General features: G+C 25.1%; 2 protein-coding genes and 2 non-coding genes across 7 annotated transcripts; 2 read left to right on the top strand and 2 right to left on the bottom strand.

Moving 5' to 3' along the window:
* Positions 1-289: 289 nt before the first annotated feature.
* Positions 290-3,921, top strand: LOC129613986 (cytochrome c oxidase assembly protein COX18, mitochondrial). Of its 3 annotated transcripts, XM_055528347.1 has the most exons (7): positions 304-555; positions 679-874; positions 1,076-1,477; positions 1,534-1,671; positions 2,664-2,939; positions 3,269-3,379; positions 3,656-3,921. In XM_055528347.1, exons 3-7 carry the CDS (start codon positions 1,103-1,105, stop codon positions 3,836-3,838), a joined length of 1,083 nt encoding a protein of 360 aa, XP_055384322.1. In that variant the 5' UTR covers positions 304-555; positions 679-874; positions 1,076-1,102; the 3' UTR covers positions 3,839-3,921. The 3 variants fall into 3 exon arrangements, with proteins under 3 accessions (XP_055384324.1, XP_055384323.1, XP_055384322.1); XM_055528349.1 differs by lacking the exon at positions 679-874 and having other exon boundaries at positions 290-416; XM_055528348.1 differs by lacking the exon at positions 679-874 and having other exon boundaries at positions 298-390.
* Positions 1,744-1,816, bottom strand: Trnaf-gaa (transfer RNA phenylalanine (anticodon GAA)). The gene has a single exon. It is a non-coding gene; the product is annotated as a tRNA-Phe (tRNA).
* Trnaf-gaa (transfer RNA phenylalanine (anticodon GAA)) lies at positions 2,508-2,580 on the bottom strand. Its single transcript has one exon. It is a non-coding gene; the product is annotated as a tRNA-Phe (tRNA).
* A 5,759-nt stretch (positions 3,922-9,680) lies between the features above and the next one.
* Positions 9,681-20,209, top strand: LOC129613938 (probable serine/threonine-protein kinase DDB_G0282963). Of its 2 annotated transcripts, XM_055528285.1 has the most exons (11): positions 9,681-9,995; positions 14,765-15,590; positions 15,654-15,905; positions 17,271-17,803; positions 17,876-17,999; positions 18,063-18,472; positions 18,534-18,689; positions 18,749-19,256; positions 19,317-19,613; positions 19,684-19,860; positions 19,933-20,205. In XM_055528285.1, the coding sequence occupies exons 1-11, from the start codon at positions 9,933-9,935 to the stop codon at positions 20,076-20,078; spliced, it is 3,492 nt and encodes a 1,163-aa protein (XP_055384260.1). In that variant the 5' UTR covers positions 9,681-9,932; the 3' UTR covers positions 20,079-20,205. The 2 variants fall into 2 exon arrangements, with proteins under 2 accessions (XP_055384260.1, XP_055384259.1); XM_055528284.1 differs by having other exon boundaries at positions 15,654-17,803; positions 19,933-20,209.
* Positions 20,210-24,837: the final 4,628 nt, after the last annotated feature.

Genomic DNA, 24,837 nt, shown 5'->3' with positions numbered 1-24,837 from the left:
ATATAATTTGACACAACCACAACTCTCTTTTGTGTTACCTTAAACAAGTTCAAAAACAAATTGATTCAAAAAGACAAACTTTTGCAAGTTATCTTTACATTTGCAATGTTTTATAAAAGAAATTTAGTTTATCTTTTTTTTTTCAATCTTATACGAAAAATGGCCATTTTTAAATTTGATACTAAATTTTATTTTAAAACACAAACGCTCGCTGTGAAAAATTCCCTTTTTTACTTGTAGGGTAAGATTGTCAAAAATTTTGACATCAAATATCTATAATAAGTAATGAAAAGAACTGTCATTTCAAAAATATTTACTTGTTTTTCTCAAGAATAATACATAAATTAGAAAAAAAAATAAATCTGAAGATCTTAAAAATACAATCAATTTGTGAGTTTGAATAAGTACTCCCGCAAGTCAGTTAAAAAAAATATATGTATATGATGAAACTGATAGTTTCGTTATTACTTTGTTTTTTAATACAAATTGTTAAATGTGATGATGGTGGAATGGATTTTGGAGATGCATTGGCATTGATTTTAGGACTTACCTTAGGTTTGTTTTGTTAGATAATACATTTACAAATATGTCTAATATTTTAAACAAATATTCAAAAATTTATATTGAGGACATAATATACATAACTTAAATTATAATTGTAACATTATGCCTTTTTAGGCGCAATTGGTATACTGGCTTGTTTAGGGAAATACGCAAGAAGAGTTGCTGCTAATCAATATATGTAGGGATTAATCGTTGGGACATACAAACTATTTATATTATTATAATGTAAAATATTAAAAATATATACGGAAAGTTTTTTTTTCAACAGTAACTCATTTCAAAACAATATTTTATACAGCACAATATATAGGTTATTAAAATATGATTAAAAGAATACTAAAAATGTGATTAAAAATAAACCTAAGAAATTATAAACAGTCTTTTTCATTATTTGTAAAATAAAAAACTAAGTCCTAAAATCAATAAGCAATCAATAACAATTCAGATAATTTATATTTTCTGATTGAAAACCTAGTATATATTACAAGTACACATGTATTTTTTGTTTTAGATAGTAGAGCTATACAATTTTTCATCAATGGGTTGGCTAATTCTCACTACCAAATCAAATATGAAGTTGTTGACAATTTCTAGAAATAAACAAATTATAAATGTTTTAAGAAATTTTTCACAGTTTTCTTATAACAATAATTTATCAATAGATAAAAATAGACAAAAATATGCGACACAAAATAAATATTCTAGTATAAATATTATACAAAAAAGAAATTTTGCGTTGAGTGAAAGTATTGCCGAATTTTATCAGACAATGTCAAATAGTACACCAGTGGCCTATATTCAACAGGGGCTTGTTGAAATCCATGATTTTACCGGTTTACCGTGGTGGGCTTCTATAATGCTATCTACATTTTTATTCCGTACTCTAGTAACTTTACCACTAGCTATTTACACAGTAAGTAAAAATTGTTTGAATTCATTTATACATTTTAACATTTGCAAACAATTTAGAATCAAATAACTGCACGAATAGAAAATATAACTTTGGAAATGCCCGCTATTGTAAAGGAATTAAAAAAAGAAACTGTTATTGCAATGAAACAGTACAACTGGGATGAAAAGAAGGCACGTTTGATTTATAATAGATCTGTAAGTATTTTAAAATCAGTAAAAAGTGAATTCAGGTAAAAATTTAAAATTAAATGAAAAAAAAATTCGGAATGCCGAAACCCGGGATTGAACCGGGGACCTTTAGATCTTCAGTCTAACGCTCTCCCAACTGAGCTATTTCGGCACATATAATAATTCAGCTTAAATTGACTTTTGTCAGGACTACCTTAATGTTTGAGTTTCTAGTTATACATTTGTACATATTTAATTAAAATACTTAAATACTCATAATAATTTAAGATTGCTTTCAGAATCATGAAGTTATGCTCAATGAAATTTATAGATTCAACAATGCCTGTTGAATAAAAATAGAATAACTTAAAATTTTTAAACGAACTAATTATTATAGTTAATATAATTGTATCACTTCTTAAATTTAATAACACAACGTTTCAGAGAAATAAAATCGGCAGATAAAAAAGCATGATCCTCTAATTTATATTCTTCTACTGATATAACAATATACATTTTGAATAATATCCCGCTTGGATTATAATAGACTGGTTATTAGACGTGGAATTTGAAATCACTTAATAAATAAGATTATTGTTATTTTGTATAAATTCAATAATATTAAGCAATATTTTCTTAAGCGAGTCTTTGACTAAAAACCTAAGACTTCTTAAAAAATTCATATATGTACATATGTATAAAATACTCCCATTATTCAACTTCTGATGGATATTACGTACTAGCATTTCAAAAATTTCATCATTTATGAAAAATACATAATCATTCATTTGAACATTTATAAAAACTAAAACAATTAATGTTTGTGAAAAATATGTTCAAAAAAACTAAAAAAAAATTGCGTATGCCGAAACCCGGGATTGAACCGGGGACCTTTAGATCTTCAGTCTAACGCTCTCCCAACTGAGCTATTTCGGCTTCTATTAATATTCTTTTATTATATTATTTATTTCTATATTCAAAAATATATCCTTTTTATTATAATTATATTATATTTTTAGTTAAAAAAACAATGGAATAAATTAATTGTTCGGGATAATTGCCATCCATTAAAAACTTTAATAATACTTTGGGGTCAAATACCTTTATGGATATGTCAATCAATTGCAATACGTAATCTTATATATTTATTACCAAATCCAAATTCATTAGAAGCACAAATTATTGCAACTCAATTAACTGTTGGTGGTTTTCTTTGGATACCGAATTTAACGGAAATTGATTCTTCTTTAATATTACCTATAACATTAGGAATATTGAATTTATCAATTATTGAGGTAATTTTATTACAATACAAAAAAAAAATTTTATATCCTTAAACATGCATACATTTACACACATATGTATGTTTATACATTATGTATAATATTATATTCAATTGAATTTTAAATTGATTTTTATGGTTTCTTTTCATAAACATCAAAGTAATATTCATATACTACAAATACATGAGTACTCGAATACATACTTTTCCCAAACATATAAAATATAAAAATATTTATAAAATATAATTTCATTGTAATATACATAACTATACAATATAATATATTGACAAAATATATAATTTAAAAGGATAAACCACAATTATTTTAAATTTTTTCATTAGCTACAAACGATGACTAAAAAAAAGGAAACCACAAGACTACAAAGGTATGCAGCAAATTTCTTCCGGATTTTAAGTGTAGGAATGATACCAATTGCAGCTAGTGTACCTTCGGTATGTAACCTTTCGGCTAATAGACTTAATATGCGTAACCAGTTTTCTAAAAACCTTTAATAAAATTTGAAAAACGAAAAAAAAAAAATATGTTTTGTAGTGATAAGCATAAAAAATTTTATAACTTCCTTTATTTTACAAATACTTTCACATTTTATTGTAGAAATTTTATTAAAATTACCCATAATATTTTTACCTAGAAAAATTTGTATTTATATAATACTTTTTAAAACATTAAATCATAGATTAAATATTTAAATTCTTTATGTTTTTTAGGCACTTTGCTTATATTGGGTTTCCTCTAGTGCTTATGGTGTTTTACAAAATTTAATTTTGCTGTCTCCTGATATACGAAGAAAAGTTGGAATTCCAAAAGTACAAAGTGAAATTGAAAATCCTTATCAGCATTTATTGGCTACAATGAAAAAAAGATATGGTTTCATATTTTTCAAATCTTAGTTGTTTTCAGTTACAAATCTTAGTTAGCTTTACAAACATAAAAATTTTATAATTTATTAAAGTAAAATAAATGTAAATGACAAAATTTTAGGAAATTGTTTAAACTAAATGGTTTAATTCTTTTACATCCTATAACCTTCATGCTGTGTTGTATATATTAAAAAATCAGGGTCTTCTTTCACAAAATGTAGCATTTGTTTTTCTCGAATATTGGCAATTATTAAAACTTCCCAGTTACCTACCGTTGAACTGATGATCTGTTTTAATAAAAGCATCACAATTATTTTCTCAATTAGATTTCTATTTCAGATTTGAGTTCATGTTACCATTTCTGAAGTCAAATTTTCTATTGTAAATGATTTGTTAAGTAAATCTTAAATTATTAATGAAATTCATAATTTTCTTTACAGCATTTGTTTATTTCTTAAGCTGAAAAGTGTAAACAAAACCAGATAAAAAATCTTAACAATTTTGTTAAATGGAAATTATATATATTATTTAAATTATCATGTAAATGAAAATTATATATATACATGTAAATGTGTATACATTTAAATTATTAAAAACTTCCGGTAAATTAAAGTTATTTCTTCTTTTTATTGTATATACAACGTCATTCTTGTGAGTAATAGTTTTGTAATCAGTAGGTAAATAGGTTTTACTGTTTTTTATCTTATCTTAATATGAAAAAAGGGAACACTAATTAATTTATAGTATTCTAAACGAAAAGAAATTTTACAAAATAGAAGCAAACAAAGGCATTATCTAAAATCTTATTTAAATAATCTTTTAAAATTTTGTCTTACTTTAACATACACAGTGTGTAACTTTTTATGATAATAAAATTACTTAATTATTTTTATTACTACCATAAAAGATTATTAGTATATCAGCATTATTATTTAAGACATTATCCAACCGAAAATCACTAATTTATTAAGAGAAACCTTTTATATAGGCTCTTTATTAACTATTACCACTAGATTAAATAATTTAATTATTTCTGTTTCACAAAATAATCTATAAAAGATTTGTGATTTATTATAATTTTTATGTTGTACTTTCAATTTGAACTACATATTTTTAATATTAATGTTCATTGAAGCAAGACCTCAATTATATGAAATTCTAATAAGTGATTGTTATTGTTTAGTAGATACTGAAAAATAATATTATCTACTTTTGTTCTTGTTTAATAATTTACCACATTCCATGAATCAAAATTAGGTGTATATTGTCCATACTGATATACGAATCATTATTCTATTTGATTTAAGCATTCATTATTAAAATAAAATATATGAATATGTAGGCATATAATAATAACAAATCTTGATTGTGTTGAATGAATTTAATTAAAATAATATAGAAAATGCATATAATGTCTATATAACAGTATATGTATATGCACATATCATAAACTCCTATAATGTGGGAGTATGTGGCACATATGCATTTTACTTTTTTTTTGAAAATTAGCACAAATACTGATATATGTATGGGCATTAGAAATTTTGGTACAAATTATTTCAGTTGCAGTTTAACTGTTATAAAAACTGTTATACATGTTGGTACAATTTCAAAAAATTTCAAAATATGTAGTTTTAATTAAATTGGTTTATTAAAGCAGCACTACAAGATCCAGGACAAAATAAGAAAAAAACAGCTGTTTACAAAAGAATTTGTTTCTTCTTGTTTTCTCTCTTAAAGATTGCTGAACATGGCACATGAAAATGTAAGATCAATATTTTGTTTTTTAAAATATCGTATTGGAATTTTTATATTCCAATTTCAATATTTATTTTACTTGTTAAATTATTAAGCGATGATTATGTTATCAATTCTATATTGTTTTGGAAAATTCACGAATAAATTAAGAATTTTCGAAATACACTCTGTATTAAGGATAACATAAATTATAATATGCTAGCAATAGCTACATCATATGTGTGTATTTATTCATTAATAATTATCATTGATTCTCTGTTTTTTTTCTTCTTCTTTAATTCTAATCTCTACTGAAGAGTGGATAATATTTCTGAAAATTTATTTCGTACATATGTATGCAAATATGTACACATGTACTCATAGTATTAGAAAAAAGAAAAAAAAAATTTCTAGAGTCTAGGATTATCACAAAAAAAAAAAAAAAAAATGCGAAGGTACAAAAACATTTTTTGCTTGTTTCTTTTTTTTTGTGTGTGTTTTTAAAAATTTTTATCCTTGATTTTTTTATTCATTTCAATTATATAGACACATCATATTGCACACATAATACACGTCTGCATTTAAATTTCATTATATTTGTTTTTTGTTTTCTTTTTACAATTTCTATAATACCTTTATTTTACAAGTTCAGAAACCAGAAAAACCAAAAATTTTAAACAAAATCTATTTAAACTATTTATCTACATATTTATATATGTATGTAGTTTTTTCTTCTTTTCAAAATATTGTAAAGATGAACAAATTTTTATGTGTACAAAATTTTCATTTTCAATTTAAAAGTCTATTCAATAGGCTCTAGCTACCTATATGTAAAACAGTAAATTTTATTTTAGTCTTCGTTGAACCGTTAAGCGCGATTGAAATAAAAATGTTAGAATAATTATTATAAAAGTTCTACTAGTATATTCTACGTACACAATCGTATAATAGAATAATAATAATGAAAAAACAAATAAAATAATAAAAAATATTTAATCAAGAAAATAAGAATAATTTTAAAATTAAATTAATGATAATAATTTAAGTGATTTTCCGTAATTACAATTTAAATAGTCCGAAATTATAAAATAATTTGAATGAAATTATTATAAAAATAAATTAATTATTTTTGTATTTTCGAATATGTTCGAAATACAAAAATATATATGAATAATTAAAATTATAACATAAAATTAAATTGATAACAAAAGTAATTTACAAAATTTTAAATATTTACAAATTTCCAATAATTTATTTACGAAATTCAATTAAATTTTCATATTTAATTTTAATTAAATAAAAATTTAAAATATAATTAATTTATTTGAAATTTTAAAAACCCCGAATGTATGCGAATTGTTTTTTCAATTTTAAATTCAAAAATTAATTGTTATACACACTGTAATTATACTAAACTAAATATTTATACTAAAATATTAAAGAGGGGGATTAATCAATGATTAAGATTTTTAATATTTTTATATAAAAATTACTTTATACAAGATGTCCGGAACTCAATCGTATTTTCGTAGTAGGGTGATATAGAATGACTCTACAGATGAATAGGAACTGTTCTCTTTAAATAAATACTTTATTTTAGTTAATTTTTTAATATTTTGACCTCTTGGTTTCGCCTGATAGAATCATTTTTTTTGTAATTTTTGCAACATTATATTATATCATATTGAAGTCTGAAATACAAAGGTCCTGTTCCTGGAAAAAGACGTTAAGTTACTAAGTTGTTGTTATGAGTAAATGACGATTAAAGGAAAATTCATTTATTAATGCACCACGGACACAACGTTAAAAGCGGAATTTCATCAGCTGAATAAATATACGTACACAAAATTAGTATACAAAATTGTAAATTCAATAATTGAAAAATTTGGACCATTTTCAGAAATTCCAATTTTTAGACGTCATACAACTCGAAAATGAGTGCTCAAAAGGCAAAACGTTATATTAGTTGTTTCTTGTATTCAGGTCTGGAGAAAATTTATCATCATACTGCGGGAGTACTATTGAGCCTCGAACACCTTGTATATTACAATTTAATTGTTAAATCAATTCTAAATTATCTTTTTTTTTTTATTAATTTTAAATTTCATGTCATATATTATGGTGTATTTCCCCTTACTTTATTTCTACGAACACCATACTGACATAATTCAGTTGTTTTTTTTTTTTTTTTCATTTATTTTCATTAATTTTTCACTTTAATTTATTGGTTCAAAATTGAAATATTATATATATTATTATTATGTACTACATAAATGTAAAAAAAAAAAAAAAATAAAATAATAAAAATTATAAAATGAAGTAAAATAGAAAAAGGTCTAAAGATCAATAAGAATATAACAATAATTTTTATGAATGATTCGTTTTACTTACAGTAAAATATTGATATATTTGTTCACTATAAGAACAATAAAAATTTTTTACATAAAATAAGAAAAACGGAAAATTAAATTATTTACGGTCCCCGTTTGTCTTCCTGTTTATTCGCTTCAACCTAATATCGTATTCAAGTTATTTTTTCAAATTGGGAATTTTTAGGGTTTTTGCAAAATTGTTTTTTTTATTTTTCAATATTAAGAAGGGAATCTGTGAAAATTTTTATATAAAGGATAACTGTGATAATTTCAACGTGAATACTCGTATTGTCTTTTGAATTCGAATTTACCTTCGTTTCAATTGACGCATCTTAATTTTTAAAATGATTCATATTTTATCGGACAACAAGTACAGCGCCGTATAGCGTATATGCTCTTTAAGGATTAATTTGGAACAAAATTTTTTCAGTGAACAATATTACACTCTTATTTACGAATATGATACACGCTGTACACAAAAAAATTGCTCATTTGGTGCAAGAGTGACATAACTCAAAAAATTCGATTTCTGATTGTTATTTATACAGAAATAAACACTCTTTCACACTCAAAACTCACTCACTCTTCACACTCAAAACATTTCTTTTTTGTTGCAAAAATTTCTTTTCTAAAATATCAAAATTATCGCAAACAACAAATTATAATATAAATAAAATAATGCTATACAATCCATTTTTTTACTCAAATAAGCAATTTTTGAGTTACGTTACAATTGCAGTAAACAAGTGATATATAAAAATATGAGTACCTATTTAAAATTTTTTAATTCCAAAATTTTGTGAAATGAATAAATATCCAAAATATTTCATATAAAAGAAATTGCAAAGGATCTCATATTAAGATTAATTGAAAAAATGTCATATAGGTATTACAAAAATATCATAATTCGTGAGGTTTATGTTACAACTATATAGATAACTCGCAATTATTGGTTTAGGAATATTGAATTTTAAAAATACAAAATTTAGCAATAATTTATAATGAAAATATCTAGTTTTGATATTATCATTTTCAGTTATTTAGGAACACTTTTAAGCTTAGATATTGGTGGCAGATGAAAGAGCATTCAATTTTATGACGCCTAGGTTAATTATCTAAAAATATAAAATTTTTGAGTTAACTAGTTGTAGTATTAGCCTCACGTTAGTTTTTCCCCTATATACGTGCGCTTCAAGTCCGAATTCAAACTCTGAAATAATATCAAAAATAAGCTTAAATTATAAAGGAAAAGAAAATTTTAAATTCGAATACTATAAGATGCGGATCAGTTTTAATTTCGAAAAGAAAAAATGATCATTCACATTATATATTACACTTCAATCACTCACACCCATATATACATACATGGATTTATAATAAACACATACATATATTTAATTAATATATATTTTCCATTCTATATACATACACACACATGTTCAATATAAATTTGAATTCATTCTGGCTATCATGGGCCGCGTATAATTTTTCTTATGTATGTACATACATATCTACATTTATTCTGGATGTTAGCAAAAATTGATATGATCATAATTTATATAAGAAAAACAAAAAAAAAAAACAAAAATAATAATAATAAAATTTTTATTTTGATTCATTCTTCTTAAGAATTTTCCTTGAAAAACAATAACAAAATCATATTAAAAAAAATATTGTAATAAATAAAAAATTATAATTTTTCTTTATATTTTCTTTTAAACATTTCTATTCATTACGAGAATTGTTCTTAAAGGAATAACATCGAATTATAAAGTGTTTGTTTCAGAAAAAAATTAAAAACATTGTTGCAAACTATGATTGTGAATTAAATATTACTAAAAATAATAAAAAAATTAAATTAAAATTTAATAGTGAAAATATTTAAAAAAAAATAAATAAAAAAAATCAAGTTTTAAATTTAAAAATTTACAGGAAAAAGCAAGAGTGTTTCCATACAGAAAAAATTAATATAAAATTATTAAAAATTTAATGTGAGAAAAAAAAAAGGAAAAAATATGGAAAAAATTAAAATAATCTTAGCAATTTTTTGCATATTTCTAATTCATTATAGTTCATCGGTATGTTTTGTAATTATTTAAAAAAAAATTATATAGATTTATTACAAAATTAATATAGATGCTATTAAATATAGTATAAGGACTAGTTGGTATTGCTTTGGTATTAAATTCGCAAATAATTTTAATTCCAAAGTAAAACTATTTTAAATTATTAAAGGATTTAATAAGACTACTATACCACTTGTATATTTCTGATTTAATTATAAAATTCCAGTTAGTGTTCTAAATATTTTTCACATAATATAAATTAATAATACAAATTAATTTTTCATTTTATCATTAATTATTTGAAATTATTAAACAAAAATTTTTGCGCGATTTACTTTCAAATTGCTAAATAGTGTTAGGCATTTAGGCAATTCAATTGAAATTAAAAAAAAATTACATATACTGTAATTAAATTTACTTATTTATACAGTAGAATTCGGTTAATATCAAATCGAAAAATGCATAGAATTTAGTGTAGATGCTATTTTGACGTTGCATCTATTAGCAAAATTTTAAAATTATTCATTTGGATTTTAGTAAATTTGATTTTGATAAATGTGATTTTAATTAACAACGTACTTTAAAATGAAATTGAACAGCTCTAAAAACGAAAATCGATACCTTTGCACTCGTATGTCACACTGGAGGTGACAATACTAATTTACTACTCTACAATTCGTATTTCAAACTGCAGGTGACAATACTAATTTACTACTCTACAATTCGTATGTTACATTGGAGTTGGCAATATTAATGTATATCTACAGACAATAGCACTAAATAACTGTAAAATTCATTTATGTTATTCGAAATCTTATACAAATTGACCACGTAACAACTTTGAAAATAAATCGAGTACAAAGGATTAAGCAAATTGTGAAATTAAATGAGTTGCCGTTATTCGATTGCAAATACATCTAGCATTATATAAGAATTTTTGGTACAGTGATGCTTATTTAAAAATAGGCGGGTTGTGAGACTATCGGATATGATTTTACACGGATTCTTATTTAAAAAAAAATATTTAATAATATTACACTTTTTTAATATTAATATTGAACAGTTTCTTAACATCATAATATTAATTTTTATTTTCGCTTTAATAGATGACCTTACAAGATTATTTTGTGTTTTCATTTATAAGACAAAAAAAATTTATACTGATAATAATTTTAATTTATTGTTGTTTTGGATTCTTCGAAATTTTAATTAAAAAAAAAAATATTATTATTTTTTTTTATTTACTAGGAATTCTTCTCTTTTATTATTAATTAATATTTGCGTTCTATATTATGATAGTACTCGTATATGCAGTTGAAATTACCCTTAAGAAAATTATAATTACAATTTTGGAATATAACAATGTGTTAGTTTTGTAAATGAATTGTAAATGTGTATGTAACGTATAAATGGGGTTTTTGTGAATTAAATTCATTCTAGTTTTATAACTTGTGTGATATGGTTTAGATAAGTTTTTAAAACTAGGATGAATTTAATCTAGTTTAAATTGTTATATACATATATGATTATTCTATACAACAAACCTGGATATATCTATTTATTGTGTAAGCATTTGTATATACACTCACACATTGCAACGGTCTTATCTTCTTGTGCAAATTTTTGATAAGAAATTTCTTATTCCCTGTGATATTTGCATCCATATGCGCTCTATTTTAAGTAACTAGTTTAAATGTCAATGTCATCAATATGTAAAATACATGTATGCACATGCATATGCGCATAAGTTTGTCTAGCTTCTATGCAATTTTTCTTGATTATTTCCATTCTTCCTTATTTGATAATAAGATTTTTTTAATATTAAAATAAACCAGGAGTTTTAAGTGCATTCAATTAAATTGGTTGTACATATTAACAATTAATAAATAATTTGTTCGCATAATTCAAAAAAATTTCAATTTTTTAAAACAAAATATTTAAAAAATAAATTACAAATAATATTACATGTGTGCATATGTATTTGAAATTCACAAATTATACGCATTTATAATGGAAAAATATATAAAGTGTAAACAAACATCTCTTTCTCCAGTTTTGTAAAACTATGTTATACATATTCTTCAACTGCAAAACTGTTATACGTTACTAAAGAAGCAACGTAGTATTCAGTTGAAGAATAAGTATAACAGTTTATAATTTATTATTAATAATAGTAATAAAATTTCACTGCCGCAATATTGGTACTGATGCATCTACCAGGAATTTTTACATATCTGTAGACCTACTTACATATTTAACTTTATAACAAAATTATTATTGTTAATATTCAATTTAAATACAAAATCGGCATCACTTCGGCAATCCGTTACATTTTATTAAAAAAAATTCTGACATCTTTTTTAATTGAGGCAATAAACCAATTCAAAATTTATTCTTCCAATTTAAATTTATGTGCATTTATCTTGTAATCGATCATAATTAATCCTTAATTGTTACAAATAAATATATATTTTTTTTGAGAATGAAAGATATTTGCCGCTTCTTTATGTGTTATTGTGTTCATACAAAAGTTGCATGCATATTATATTGAAATCAGGGACGAGGCGATAAACTAAAATTTAAAAGGGGTTTTTAGGGGAAAAAAATTTTTAAGTTATTTTTATGTAACTTTTATTATAGAATTTAAATTATAATAATTGAGTTATCAGTTTAGTTTGATAAAAGGGCTCAGTCAGACACGCGATTTTTAGTTTTGCAATTGCTGCTTGATTGTAGAATCGTTGCGAGCACATCTGACTAACAAAACTATTGCGTCAATTCAAATTGAATGCTTTAAATAAAAATTGCAATTAGTTTGTAAAAAATTACAAACTGTTTGATTGCTTTATTGTATGCGACAATACAATTGCATTTGGACATGTGACGATACAGTTGAAACACAAATAAAAAACAAAACATTTGACAAAAAATTGTATGTCTATCAGAGCCCTAAACGTATATAATGCTAAATATATTTGTATAATTAGCATTATAACTGTAATTAATACAGTATGGCAATAATTTACAATATCTGCTTAATATTTTTGATTTTAAAAGAGAATTGTATAATAGAGGCACGGTACTACATGTATTTCAAAATTAGCTACGCGCATATATTTGCTGCGGTAATGAAGCAAAACTGACTAAGTCAACTTGTCACGAAATCGATTTTTTTTTAACTGAGTACTAGCATGCTCTGCCGCTTTGAGATTATCTTAAATTAAGCGATTATACTAAATTCTGTTGACTAGTTAGTAATTAGAGTTTAGTTTTATATAATTCAGTTTTTCCAAAAAATTCTTGCAATTTTTAGATTTCTTGCGACTGATTAATAATTCCGATTAACTTAGTTTTGCTTTATAGCCATAGACTTTGCATTTACACATGCATATACCATATTATATACCCATATTAACTCATAACGGTACCAAAGTGCAAAACAAAAAAAAATGTCCTAAAATTTTTTTTTTGTATTTTTCTTTTGTAATAAAATAAATAAACAATTAAAAAAATTTCTAAGGAAAATGAACTTCTCTTGAAATTGAATGGAAAATTGAACAGCGACAATTAAAAGAACTAACATAAGACTTTTTATTTATTTGTCACATTTTTTTCGGAAAAATTAAAAACAAAAAGAGAAGAACAAAGAAAAAAAAGGAAAATTTTAATTTGAAAATGTCGATGACACCGGTTTTCTTGTTCTTTGTCGCGGAAAATTTCTTATAACTGACGGTACGTAATTTCTTTATACATTTGGTTCTTCTTTTTGTTATTATTTTCCATTGAAAATTTTTATTTAGGTGATTTGCGTGCCATTCATGAATCATTTTTGATTCAACATAAAAATTTTCATGTGATCTAATTCTTAATAATTTTCCTTTTTTTTTATTTTATTTATGCGTGTTCTCTTCCCTTTCTTTTCCTCTTTGATATTTTTATTTCATTTTAATTTCACTTCCCTGTAGTAGAAAGTACTATACATTCAATTTACTTACACATTTACACATAAGAGCGCGTAGAGATCAATTAAGTTGACATTGGTATAATAAAATTATTTTATAAATTGATGGCAATAATTTTGAATGAAAACAAAATTTTTTTCTTTTATTACTTTCGGTTTTTTGAATTGTTTGCTGACAATTTGTCTCACAATATCCAATTGCAATTGATTTTTTAGCCGGCAAAAAATTCCATGTTACTGTAAATAAATTATGATTCAATGAAAAATAATAAAACTTAAGACCGGAAAGATTCAGTAACGCAAATAGATTTTAATTATTAAGTATTGGAATTTCTGTGTTTCTAGAATTGAAAATTTAAGTTTGAATTCTCAAATACTATGTTTAGTAAAGGAAATTGAGGCCTCTACCTAAGTGCAGGATTATATTATTGATTATTTTCAATAATGCCTGCCTTCATTTGAGAGAATGAAAATAATCGTAATTTTAACTACTCCGAAATAGCTTTGAGAAATTTGTATGTAAATTAAAGGCCGTTTAGTATGAAAATCCTGTTATATAGAAATAAGAATAAATCGATTAAGGTGAAAATTTGACGGTAGTTTTCAACATAAAACCATCTTCTGGGATATATGCGTGATTATTATTGTCATCTACTACTTTATGTAGAATGGTGTAGTTTATACGTTGCGAAGATTATACCCACCTAAGTGGAACGCTAAAAGTAGTTATAATTTAGCATCATATATTTCAAAATTTACAAATATACATATTTAAAATATTTATTTATTTTTTTAATTTTAAATTTTTTTTCACTTCAAGATTTATATATCAAATGACGGAATCAAAACAAAACCTTCCTATAGTAATTATAATTCACAACAGTCACTATCACCTAATTATGAAAGCAACAAAAGGCAAAGTTTTAATAATTATAATCATCAACCATACAATTCAAATCGCTATGTCAACAAGCCTGATTCGTTGCCAGTAACATCATCTAGTCACAATCATAATCAATATCCACCACCACAAAACGATATTCATAGTGGAAATCGTAGAGAAATTATTCTAGATACAAACGTTCGTTTTGTTGAAGACAATATAGAAGCATATGGTAATGCATGTCCCCCAGGAATAACTGGTCTTTTTCCATATAAATATGATTGTCGTCGATTTTTAAATTGCTGGCAAGGTAGAGGATATGTTCAGCCATGTGGTGCTGGAACATTGTTCAATCCAATTAGTTTAGAGTGTGATCATCCACATAAAGTAAATTGTCAAATAGGAGATCAAATTAGAACAACATATACTCCATCACATCAACATGAAAATTCTAGACAAGGAAGATTATTAGGTGCTGTTAACACAAATGTACCTGTTAATTCAATCAGTGATGATTCAGTTGGTTGTAGTCCAGGTCATACAGGATTATTAGCACATCCATTTGTATGCAATAAATTTTTAAATTGTGACCACGGACGTACTCATATACAAATATGTGGACCCGGCACTGTATTTAATCCATTGAAAAATGTTTGTGATTTTCCCGAAAAAGTCGATTGTAATGGAAAAGTTGTTGTTAAAATTGACGTTGAAATCGATGAAACTCAAATTAATCCGAACCATAGCGGTTCAAAAATTAGAAGTAATGTTTTATATGATTTTTTTTTCTTCATTTTCTAAATTTATATAATTTTTATGATTGCAGATTATCCTACATCTAACTATCATGCTTCAACTGGTCGCCATTATACTTCTTCGAACACTGATCAAGATTTTCAAGGATCTTCACATCATAATTCTCATAGCGCAACTAGACAGCAAAATATTCCAGTTTGGCCAAATGAACAAATATCTCGACCACAAGATCGCAACTATCCAACTAACAGACAAGAAATAAGTGGATCAAATCAACACACTATACCTGTATGGACAGCTGAAGACACTACAACAACAAGAAGTAATTATGGATTAGTTGATAATACACAAAGTCGCACATATTATCCGCAATATCCTTCAGTTTATTCTGGAGAAATTAATAAAACTCACAATACACAGTATCCAGCAAACACACAATCCACACAAACATCTATTCCTTTTTGGCCCTCACACATACCTATTGACACCACTAAACGTCCCATAACAGTTATTCCAACCACAACTAGACGAACAACAAGTTCGCCGACCCAAATTTCTACATATCACCAGCCCACTTTGAATCCACAGTCCTCATCTTCCCAAAGAAAACCATTTAATCCAAATATCAATTTAAATATTAATAATACTATAGCTTCGTCTGACGAAACGGGCAATATTACAAATATTTACTTTGCCGAACCTGTAGATTACGATTCTGATGAATATTTTGGTGGTATAGCAGGAAGCGATATATATTCACAAAACAAGCCGGTTTATAATCCTTACCATGAAGAATCACAATCTTCAAATAAACACTACATTCCTAGTTCAAGAATAAATTTAACTTCTACTAGTCGACAAGATTTTTCTTCTTCAGGCTCAAGCATTAATCAAATTCACATTCCTAATAGGGACTATGATGTACCAGTTCTGAGCAGAGATGTTCCTCAATCTCATTCGCATATTATTCCGCCTCCAAATCATTTAATGCCCCCTCATATGCCCACTAAAACGCCTTCCACAACAACAAGTACATCAAGAGTATTTCCAGCAACTCAAGAAACTGGAACTACAAATATAAGAACTTATACGAGTAACCGAGACCAAATCCAATTGAATAAACCAGTTGAAGCTGATGTACAAAGACCTCTATATAGCCCATCTTATTCTGGTGTAGCACATTCAAGGGAGGGTTACCAAAAAAATTTTAATATACACTCTGAAAACTCCAAAAGAACACAATCGTCACCTCCAATAGAATTCAGCAGAGATAATTTTAACAATAGGGAATCTGATATTAACCCGGCTGCATCCCATTCATATCCTATATATGTACGTCCATCTTCTGAAAGTCCAATCCAAAAACCAATAACACATCCATCAACTAATTTTCAACCAACATATCATTTACCTAACGCTTATAACAAAAAATATTCGCCAAGCAATTCACCAGCAAGCTCTGTAATAAATACTAAAGAAATTAGCCAAAGCACAGATACTAACACTGATGATATTGAAAATTTGCCATTGAGTGAAGCTTTAAAGCTGCTTTTGCGGCCTTATGTTGCTAAAAGTAATTCAAGCTTACCTGATAATGCAATTAAAAATATGGAATCACAGCTCGTTGACCTTGAACAAAAGCAACAAAAAGAAAATATTAAAAAAGAAGTTGAAATTATTGTTACAGAGGAACAAAAGCATTTGACACAACAACAGTTAAATCAGACCGAAACTTCAAATTATGATGCAGCTAGTAATCAAAATAATGGAAATATTCAAAGGCAAAATCGAGGATATAATGGTTATCATAATCACAATTTCAATCATCATCATTCAAAGGAATTCCATCAGAGAAATCCACATATCCCCTACCCAAATCAACATGGACATTCTAGAGAATTTCATGAAAGACATCCTAACATTCCAAATCCATTTCGAGATGAAGATGATGACACACCGATTTGGAATAGACACGAACCCACAACACCAAGGAGCACACCACTTTATCCAGTCACAACTACAAGAAAAACTGTAGATGAAGATGATATTCGTGAAACAGTTACGACAAGAACATATAGAGAAGACTATGAAAAATCTCTAAATAAAGATTTTAATATAGAAACGAATTCCCCATCAATTGGAGCAGGTGGTATTAAGGGAAAGCCTAATAACAATTGTGAATTTAATTGTGGAAATGGAAGATGTGTCAAACATTTCCAGGTAAATTATAACAAAAAATTGGAAGTTAGTGAGAAGTAAAAACAAATAAATATTTCAATTCAAATTACTTAGGTTTGCGACGGTGTAAATAATTGCGGTAATCGAAAAGATGAAAGTGGATGCTCACAGTTAGGATATAAAGTTCGTTTAAATAGTAAAGATGGAGCTGAAAACGAAGGCAGAGTGGAAGTTAGAAGTATAGATTTATTATTGAAATTTATTTCAAAAAATTTTTATTTAATGTTTCTCCATGTTATAGTAAATGGTAAATGGGGTTACATTTGTGATGACAAATTTGACATAAAGGATGCGAATGTTGTTTGTCGTGAACTTGGTTTTCCATTCGGCGCAAGTGAAGTTCGAGCAAACTCATACTACTTACCAACAGTTGACATGATGAGTTCGTATAACAATGTTTCATTTGTTATGGATGAAGTTGATTGTAAGGGTAATGAAACTTCATTGCAAGAATGTGATTTCAAGGGATGGGGTGTACACGATTGCAATGCTGATGAAGTTGTTGGAGTAGTTTGTAAGCAGGCTGTTATGAAATGTCCAAATGAACTCTGGTTGTGTAGCAAATCAAAGCAATGTATTCCTTCATCGTTTTTGTGTGATAATGTAGTAGATTGTGATGATGGATCTGATGAAAGCGATGCTGTTTGTAATGTAAGTAAACATTTAAGAAAAGTTAAAAATATCCAAATAAAGAAAAAAATATTCAATTTAGTCTAAAATCGAATATCGCCTTTCAAATGGAAAAAACAGACTTGAAGGGAGAGTGGAAATAAAATATCGAAATGAATGGGGTACAATTTGTGACGATGATTTTGGTGTCAAAGAAGCTCAAGTTATTTGCAATGCTTTAGGATTTTATGGTCCAGCTGTAAGGCTATTCAACTTTTTCATTTATTTAAAAATTCTTTTTCAAACATTTATTTTTAGGAGGTAATCAAAAATACATATGGTCCAGGATACGGCCCAATATGGTTGGATCAAGTAGTGTGTAGGGGTAATGAAACCTGCTTAGATCAATGTAATCACTGGACTTGGGGTCAACATAACTGCAATCACACAGAAGATGTTAGCATCCGTTGTTCAATAGGCTCATCGAAACCAACTCACGTTCGATCAGAAATATCGACAAAAACTAAATCAGCTTTAAAAGGAAAATCTGAATTTGATGAAGATGAAGAAAATGAATTAGATTATTTTATGCACAGCCCTAGATCAAGCAAATACTTAAGTTTTGAAAAGCCGAAATGTGGACGTCCAAACAGAAATATTATCGATGAAGAATTCGATGAAAGAATGATGCAAAGAATAATTCATGGAGGTGAAGTTAGACGTGGGCAACACCCATGGCAAGCAACAATTAGAATTAAAGGAATCAACGGAATAAGTAATCATTTATGCGGAGCTGTTTTAATATCTAGAAGGCATCTGTTGACAGGTTTATATAATAAATTAAAATAAGATATCAATTGAAATTATTTTTATGAATTTATTTTAGCTGCTCATTGTATAAGTGACTACGAAAAAGGAGCATTCTTTATTCGTTTAGCCGATCATAGAACTTATGAAGATGATCCTGAAGAAAGAGATGTTTTTATTCACGATTGGTATATTCATGAAAAATATAGAAGTGGAAATCACATGAATAATGACATTGCCTTAATTGTTATAAAAAATCCAGTCGAAAGTACTGACTATATTCAACCGATATGTTTACCAAATGGTAAAATTGAATATGAAAATGGAAAAATGTGTACAATATCTGGATGGGGATCAGAAAGAACTGGAACTTCTGGTAATTTTTTTTTAATTTTAAATTAAAATTTACCTTTTAAACATTAAAAAAAAAAATTCTAAATTTTTAGCTCCATCTAAAGTTTTACGAGCTGCTAAAATACCAATTTTAAATGATACAATATGCAAACAGCCTGATGTTTATGGAAATCATATAACTGAAGGAATGTTCTGCGCTGGATATTTAGATGGTAAAGTTGATGCATGTGATGGTGATTCTGGTGGACCAATGGTTTGTACAGAAGGAGGTTGGTATCTCTTTTTTATTTAATTGATGAAAACTATTTATAAAATATTAACATAAACATTTTTGTTTTTAGATTCTGAAGTTCTTTATGGTATAACATCATGGGGACTACGATGTGGTTCAGAAAATAAACCTGGTGTATATGTTAAAATTTCAGAATATTTAGATTGGATTAAAAACAAAATAAATATATCAATGCAATCACTTAGTCACAGATAAAATATAAATGTAGAAATTTACTTTACCAAAAAAATATAAATAATTTAAGAAAATCCTTACCAAAGCCATAATTAGTAGATAAGTTCAATTAAATAGATTAGATTAGAATAAAAGGAAAAAAATAAAATAAAATTTATTTATAAAGAGAATTATTTTGTCTATAATTTTAATTAGAAATAATTGCATATGTTTAGGATGAACGTATTAATTTTTAAACAAAATTTAAGAAGTTGAACTAAAGGTATACTGCATTACAATACAAAAGAGATAAACCATCATACATATATGTATGTACATCCAATCCACATATAGTATATAAAATGTTACAGTTATTTACATATACATACATCTATTACATAGCGCATAAATTAAATATGTATACAAATGTGCTTTTCACGTGTACAGAAAAAAAAATACATACACCGCTTTTATGGGATGAAAATGGATTTAATTCTTTACCTTAAACTAAATATTGAAGGAATTTAAGGCAATACAATTTTTAAACTGGGTTTATTTATGCTTGTATTTCTTTCAAAAGAAAATTCGTAACAACGTAGTGAAAGCTTCAAAATTTTCAAAATTTTGCAATTTTATTTTTCTCTTAACAAATATTGAGCAATTCTCGTCTTGATATAATTTCAAATTTTCTTAAATTTCTTATTGATAAAAAAATAAAAATCTTTACGGATCTGGAAAGTCTTATATATGTAAACACCACATACCTAGATAATTTTATCGAAATGACCTTGACCTCACCTGAAAAAACAACTTGAAAGTCCTTAAACATTGGAAATAACTCAACATTTCTTTTTAGCTCATATAAAGAAAAACTGAAAATAGCACTCAAATTATGTACTCAATTGAAAAAAAAAAAAATCCTTCTTTTAATTTTAACATTATGAGTGTGAGTTAAATGCATTTATGAAATTCTTACTCATTCTCATTTCTCTTCATTCCACTAAAATTGAATATGCGCAAGAAAAAAAACAAATTAATTTTAAATATTGTAGAATAATTTCCAAATAGAATGTAAGTACAATTTATTAATTTTTAATTTTTACTACTATGAATGCATGATTTTATATGCATATATATGTATACTCATATATACTTATTCATTTATGTATATGGATGTGTATGCTCAAGAAATTAATTCTAATGTCAAATATACTTGCAAGTACAATTCAACAAACAAAATTATGTTATATGAGACAATTATTAATTATGACAATTATTAAATTTTTCGGACTTATTATGTATGTATGTATGTTAATATCCAAAATCTCACTGCAAATTTTAATTAACAAAATTTGAATAATTAGACTTTTTATATTATTCAACTAGTCCCCGAACAACAACAGCAGGTAGAAAGAATTTTGATTAGGTCACATTAAAACTTATACACAGTTAATAGGAGCTCTCGGCCATTTAATAAAATTAAATAAATCTGGAATTTTACATTTTTTTTAAAATTCAAATTTACAAATTCAAATTTTTTAATTGATAATCAAGCTACATATTATGTCATTTCGAAATTTTAGAATATAGGTATATTGTTATTAATGTATGAGTCTACATATATAATGTTTATAGATCATCATGGAAAATCTCTTTTTCTGGCCTTTCAATATTATATTTACTTGATCCTGGCTCTATAATCCACGGGAACAGAATTATACTAAAAATTCTAAACATTTAAAAAAAGCAACCGATATGCCGCGAACAACGTAAGATTATATAAAAGGTTTAATTAAAATTTTTCTAAATTTTGACAAACACATTTGTTGGTTAAAATAAAATAAGCACTAAAACATATTTGTTATTTTATTGTGGTTTTTCTAAATAAATGCCATGAGTTTACGTTTATCTATTAAAATATATTTTTTTCATTTAAAGCTTCTTTTAAAATATTCAATAAATTATGTAATGACAGCTGTATACATGAAAAAACTGCGTTCCAAAATCAATTATGTTTCAAACGAAATTGAAAATGTTGATTTTATTTCAATTAATTATAACCAGCTGCAAACTATGGATTTACATTGAATTCTCTCAAAAATAATCAGAAGAAGTAATTGTTATTTATATTGTTATACGAAACACAAACATTACAGAAATTTTTTTAAGAATCTATTATAACATTTTCAAAATAATTTTCCACTGCATAAACGCATTAAACAACTCGAAAAACGAGAAATTTTATTTGTTAGTCATTGTTAATGTGATTAACTTTATACATCAAATTAATTAAAATTTATATATTCAGATGTATTTAGATATACATACATGCATATGTACATATATAAAGTGTGCTATTTTCGTATTGCACATACAAATGTTACACATACTAAGTCTAACACCAAATTCATTAAATTATTTCAAGTTTAAAAATAATTACAAAAAAAGCAATATACAGCAGCAAAATGATTATAATTTGCCCAAAAAAAAATTAAAAGTCTAAATTAGGTTCAAGCAAATTATATTGAGTGAGTGATAAGAATAAGCTTTTAAAAAATTTGCAATGCAAGGCAAAAAAATAAAAACAGAGAAAAAAAAAAATTCTATGAACTCAGCACATAATAGTCATCACTTCTCTATATTATAGTGAAAAAATTTTACTCGATACAGTTTGTAATACTGCCAGACTAAAAAACTATATGTTGTCATCGATAATTAAAATAATTATGTGCTTTTAAAATTTCAGTCCTATAAAATATTTTGCAAATATAAAAGAGTTAGACACTGTTTACCTTTACGACAAAATCTAAGATTAAATCGTAAATAAATTTTAGTGACTGTGTTAATGTGAGAGCGCTTAGACCTTCCTTCAAAATGTAATAATTTTAATACAAAAATAAAACATTACAAAAGCCGATCGCTGCTCCAAACTACCAATAAAAAATTAATTACCGGAATTTTACTTTTAAAAAAATCTGACAGAAAATTTAATGATAATATAGAGCGATTTCTATTTCTTTTCCATCAGTCAAAGTCTGTTACCAAACAGTTATTTTAATTTGCCTAATTTATTTTACAAGAAAAAATGTAATAATCACAGACTGGATACTTGTTAAAAATAATAAAACATTTATATATCTAATTCAATAATTTATGTTATACATATAACAACTTCAAAAATATAATAATTAAATAAAATTAATTTCATAAGAATTTTTGCAATAATTAAAATTTATTTGATAATAATGATGACGAAAAAAACTCATATTTAAATCTAATAATCTTAGTTTCTAATTAATTATATCTGGCAGCACTATTCAATATTCAAGAACTAATATTTATATTTTAGAAAAATTCTCTCCATATATTCTCACAGTATTTTTTTAAAATCAGATTGAAAGAGAGGTGCTTTTTTAAAAAAAAAAAAAATTTTATTTACGTTTTTTTCCCTTTATATTGTTGTCTTTTGGATAAAAGCTGTTGTATAATAATTACGAGAATATTGAACGGTTCTTATAAAATAAGTTTTTCTTTAAAAACAAACAAAAAAAAGGAATATATTATACATACAATATAATATTAAATAGGTACTTACTTACATATTTTTATATTTACATACATTTGTATATTTTGTTTGGAACATTTGACAGTATCCCTTTAGTACAATAAATAGTATACATATAAGTAGTATAAAAGCTGGAGTAAAAGAAAGAAAAAAATTGGTAATACTAAAATTCATACATACACATGTTCGTATATACTCCATTTATATAACATTTAGTATATATATAACACAAAATGTATTTGCATTAAAATATTTCACTCAAAAAAAAATTGTGGAAGAAAAAAAGAAATTTTTATAAAAGTGGAGCTAAGATTGGAAAACGCAATAAAATTTTTTTTATTCTATATATAAAACTGTCATACACTGTATTGTTGAAGAAATTGCAAGAAAAAATTTACTACCTAAAAAAAAATCTCTAAAAATTTATTAAGAAAAAAAAAAGAATAGTGTTTTCTAATTTCTATTTTGTTAAAATTTTTAAAATTATATAAAAAAATTATAATTAAAAAATAAAAAAATAAAGAAAAGGTACAATTTATTTAAAATATAAAAAGCTTTAAACTAAGAATATTAAAGGCTCACTAATTGTTAAATCATAAATTATTTTTATTTGTTGCAAATTGGAATTTTTGTTAAAATATTTAAGTTAATCTCTAGTCATTAAAAACAAAAAAGAAAACTTTTATACTAAAAAAAATTCTTATTATTACCTGTTTTTGAGTTAAAATTTAAAAAAATTTTTAACATTTAAATTAAATAGACTGTTTGTTAACCTTATATACTTATATTTATAATATTAATATTAAATATTGTTGGTAACCCTAATCAATATTTTATTTCTGGAACAAAAATTATTTGTCATTATACATTATATACATTTTGTATATCAGTTTATATAGCTACATACTATATACATCGTATGAAACTAAAATAGTATAACAAAAACAATTTACCAATTTAATAATAGTAGAAGAAAATTAATTGTGTTCAAATTCTAACTAAATTGGATATTAAATACATACATATATTATATAAATTAGGTAAATATTAAAAATAAATTGAATTTTTCATGTGAAATTGTACATATTATGTATATATGTATTTTGTTATAATTTTTTAAGTAAAATTTGTGAAAGTTATTATCATTATACTTACATATGTATGTATATACAATATAAAGTAAAAAGCTTTTATTTTCAATATTTATTTTTGTCTTTTCAATATAAAAATCCTTAA

This window comes from Condylostylus longicornis, unplaced genomic scaffold (genome assembly GCF_029603195.1).
Source record: "Condylostylus longicornis isolate FDR11 unplaced genomic scaffold, ASM2960319v2 ptg000098l, whole genome shotgun sequence".
NCBI lineage: Eukaryota > Metazoa > Arthropoda > Insecta > Diptera > Dolichopodidae > Condylostylus > Condylostylus longicornis.
The sequence above is the reverse complement of the archived record's forward strand: the minus strand, read 5'-3'. Positions and strand labels throughout refer to the sequence as shown.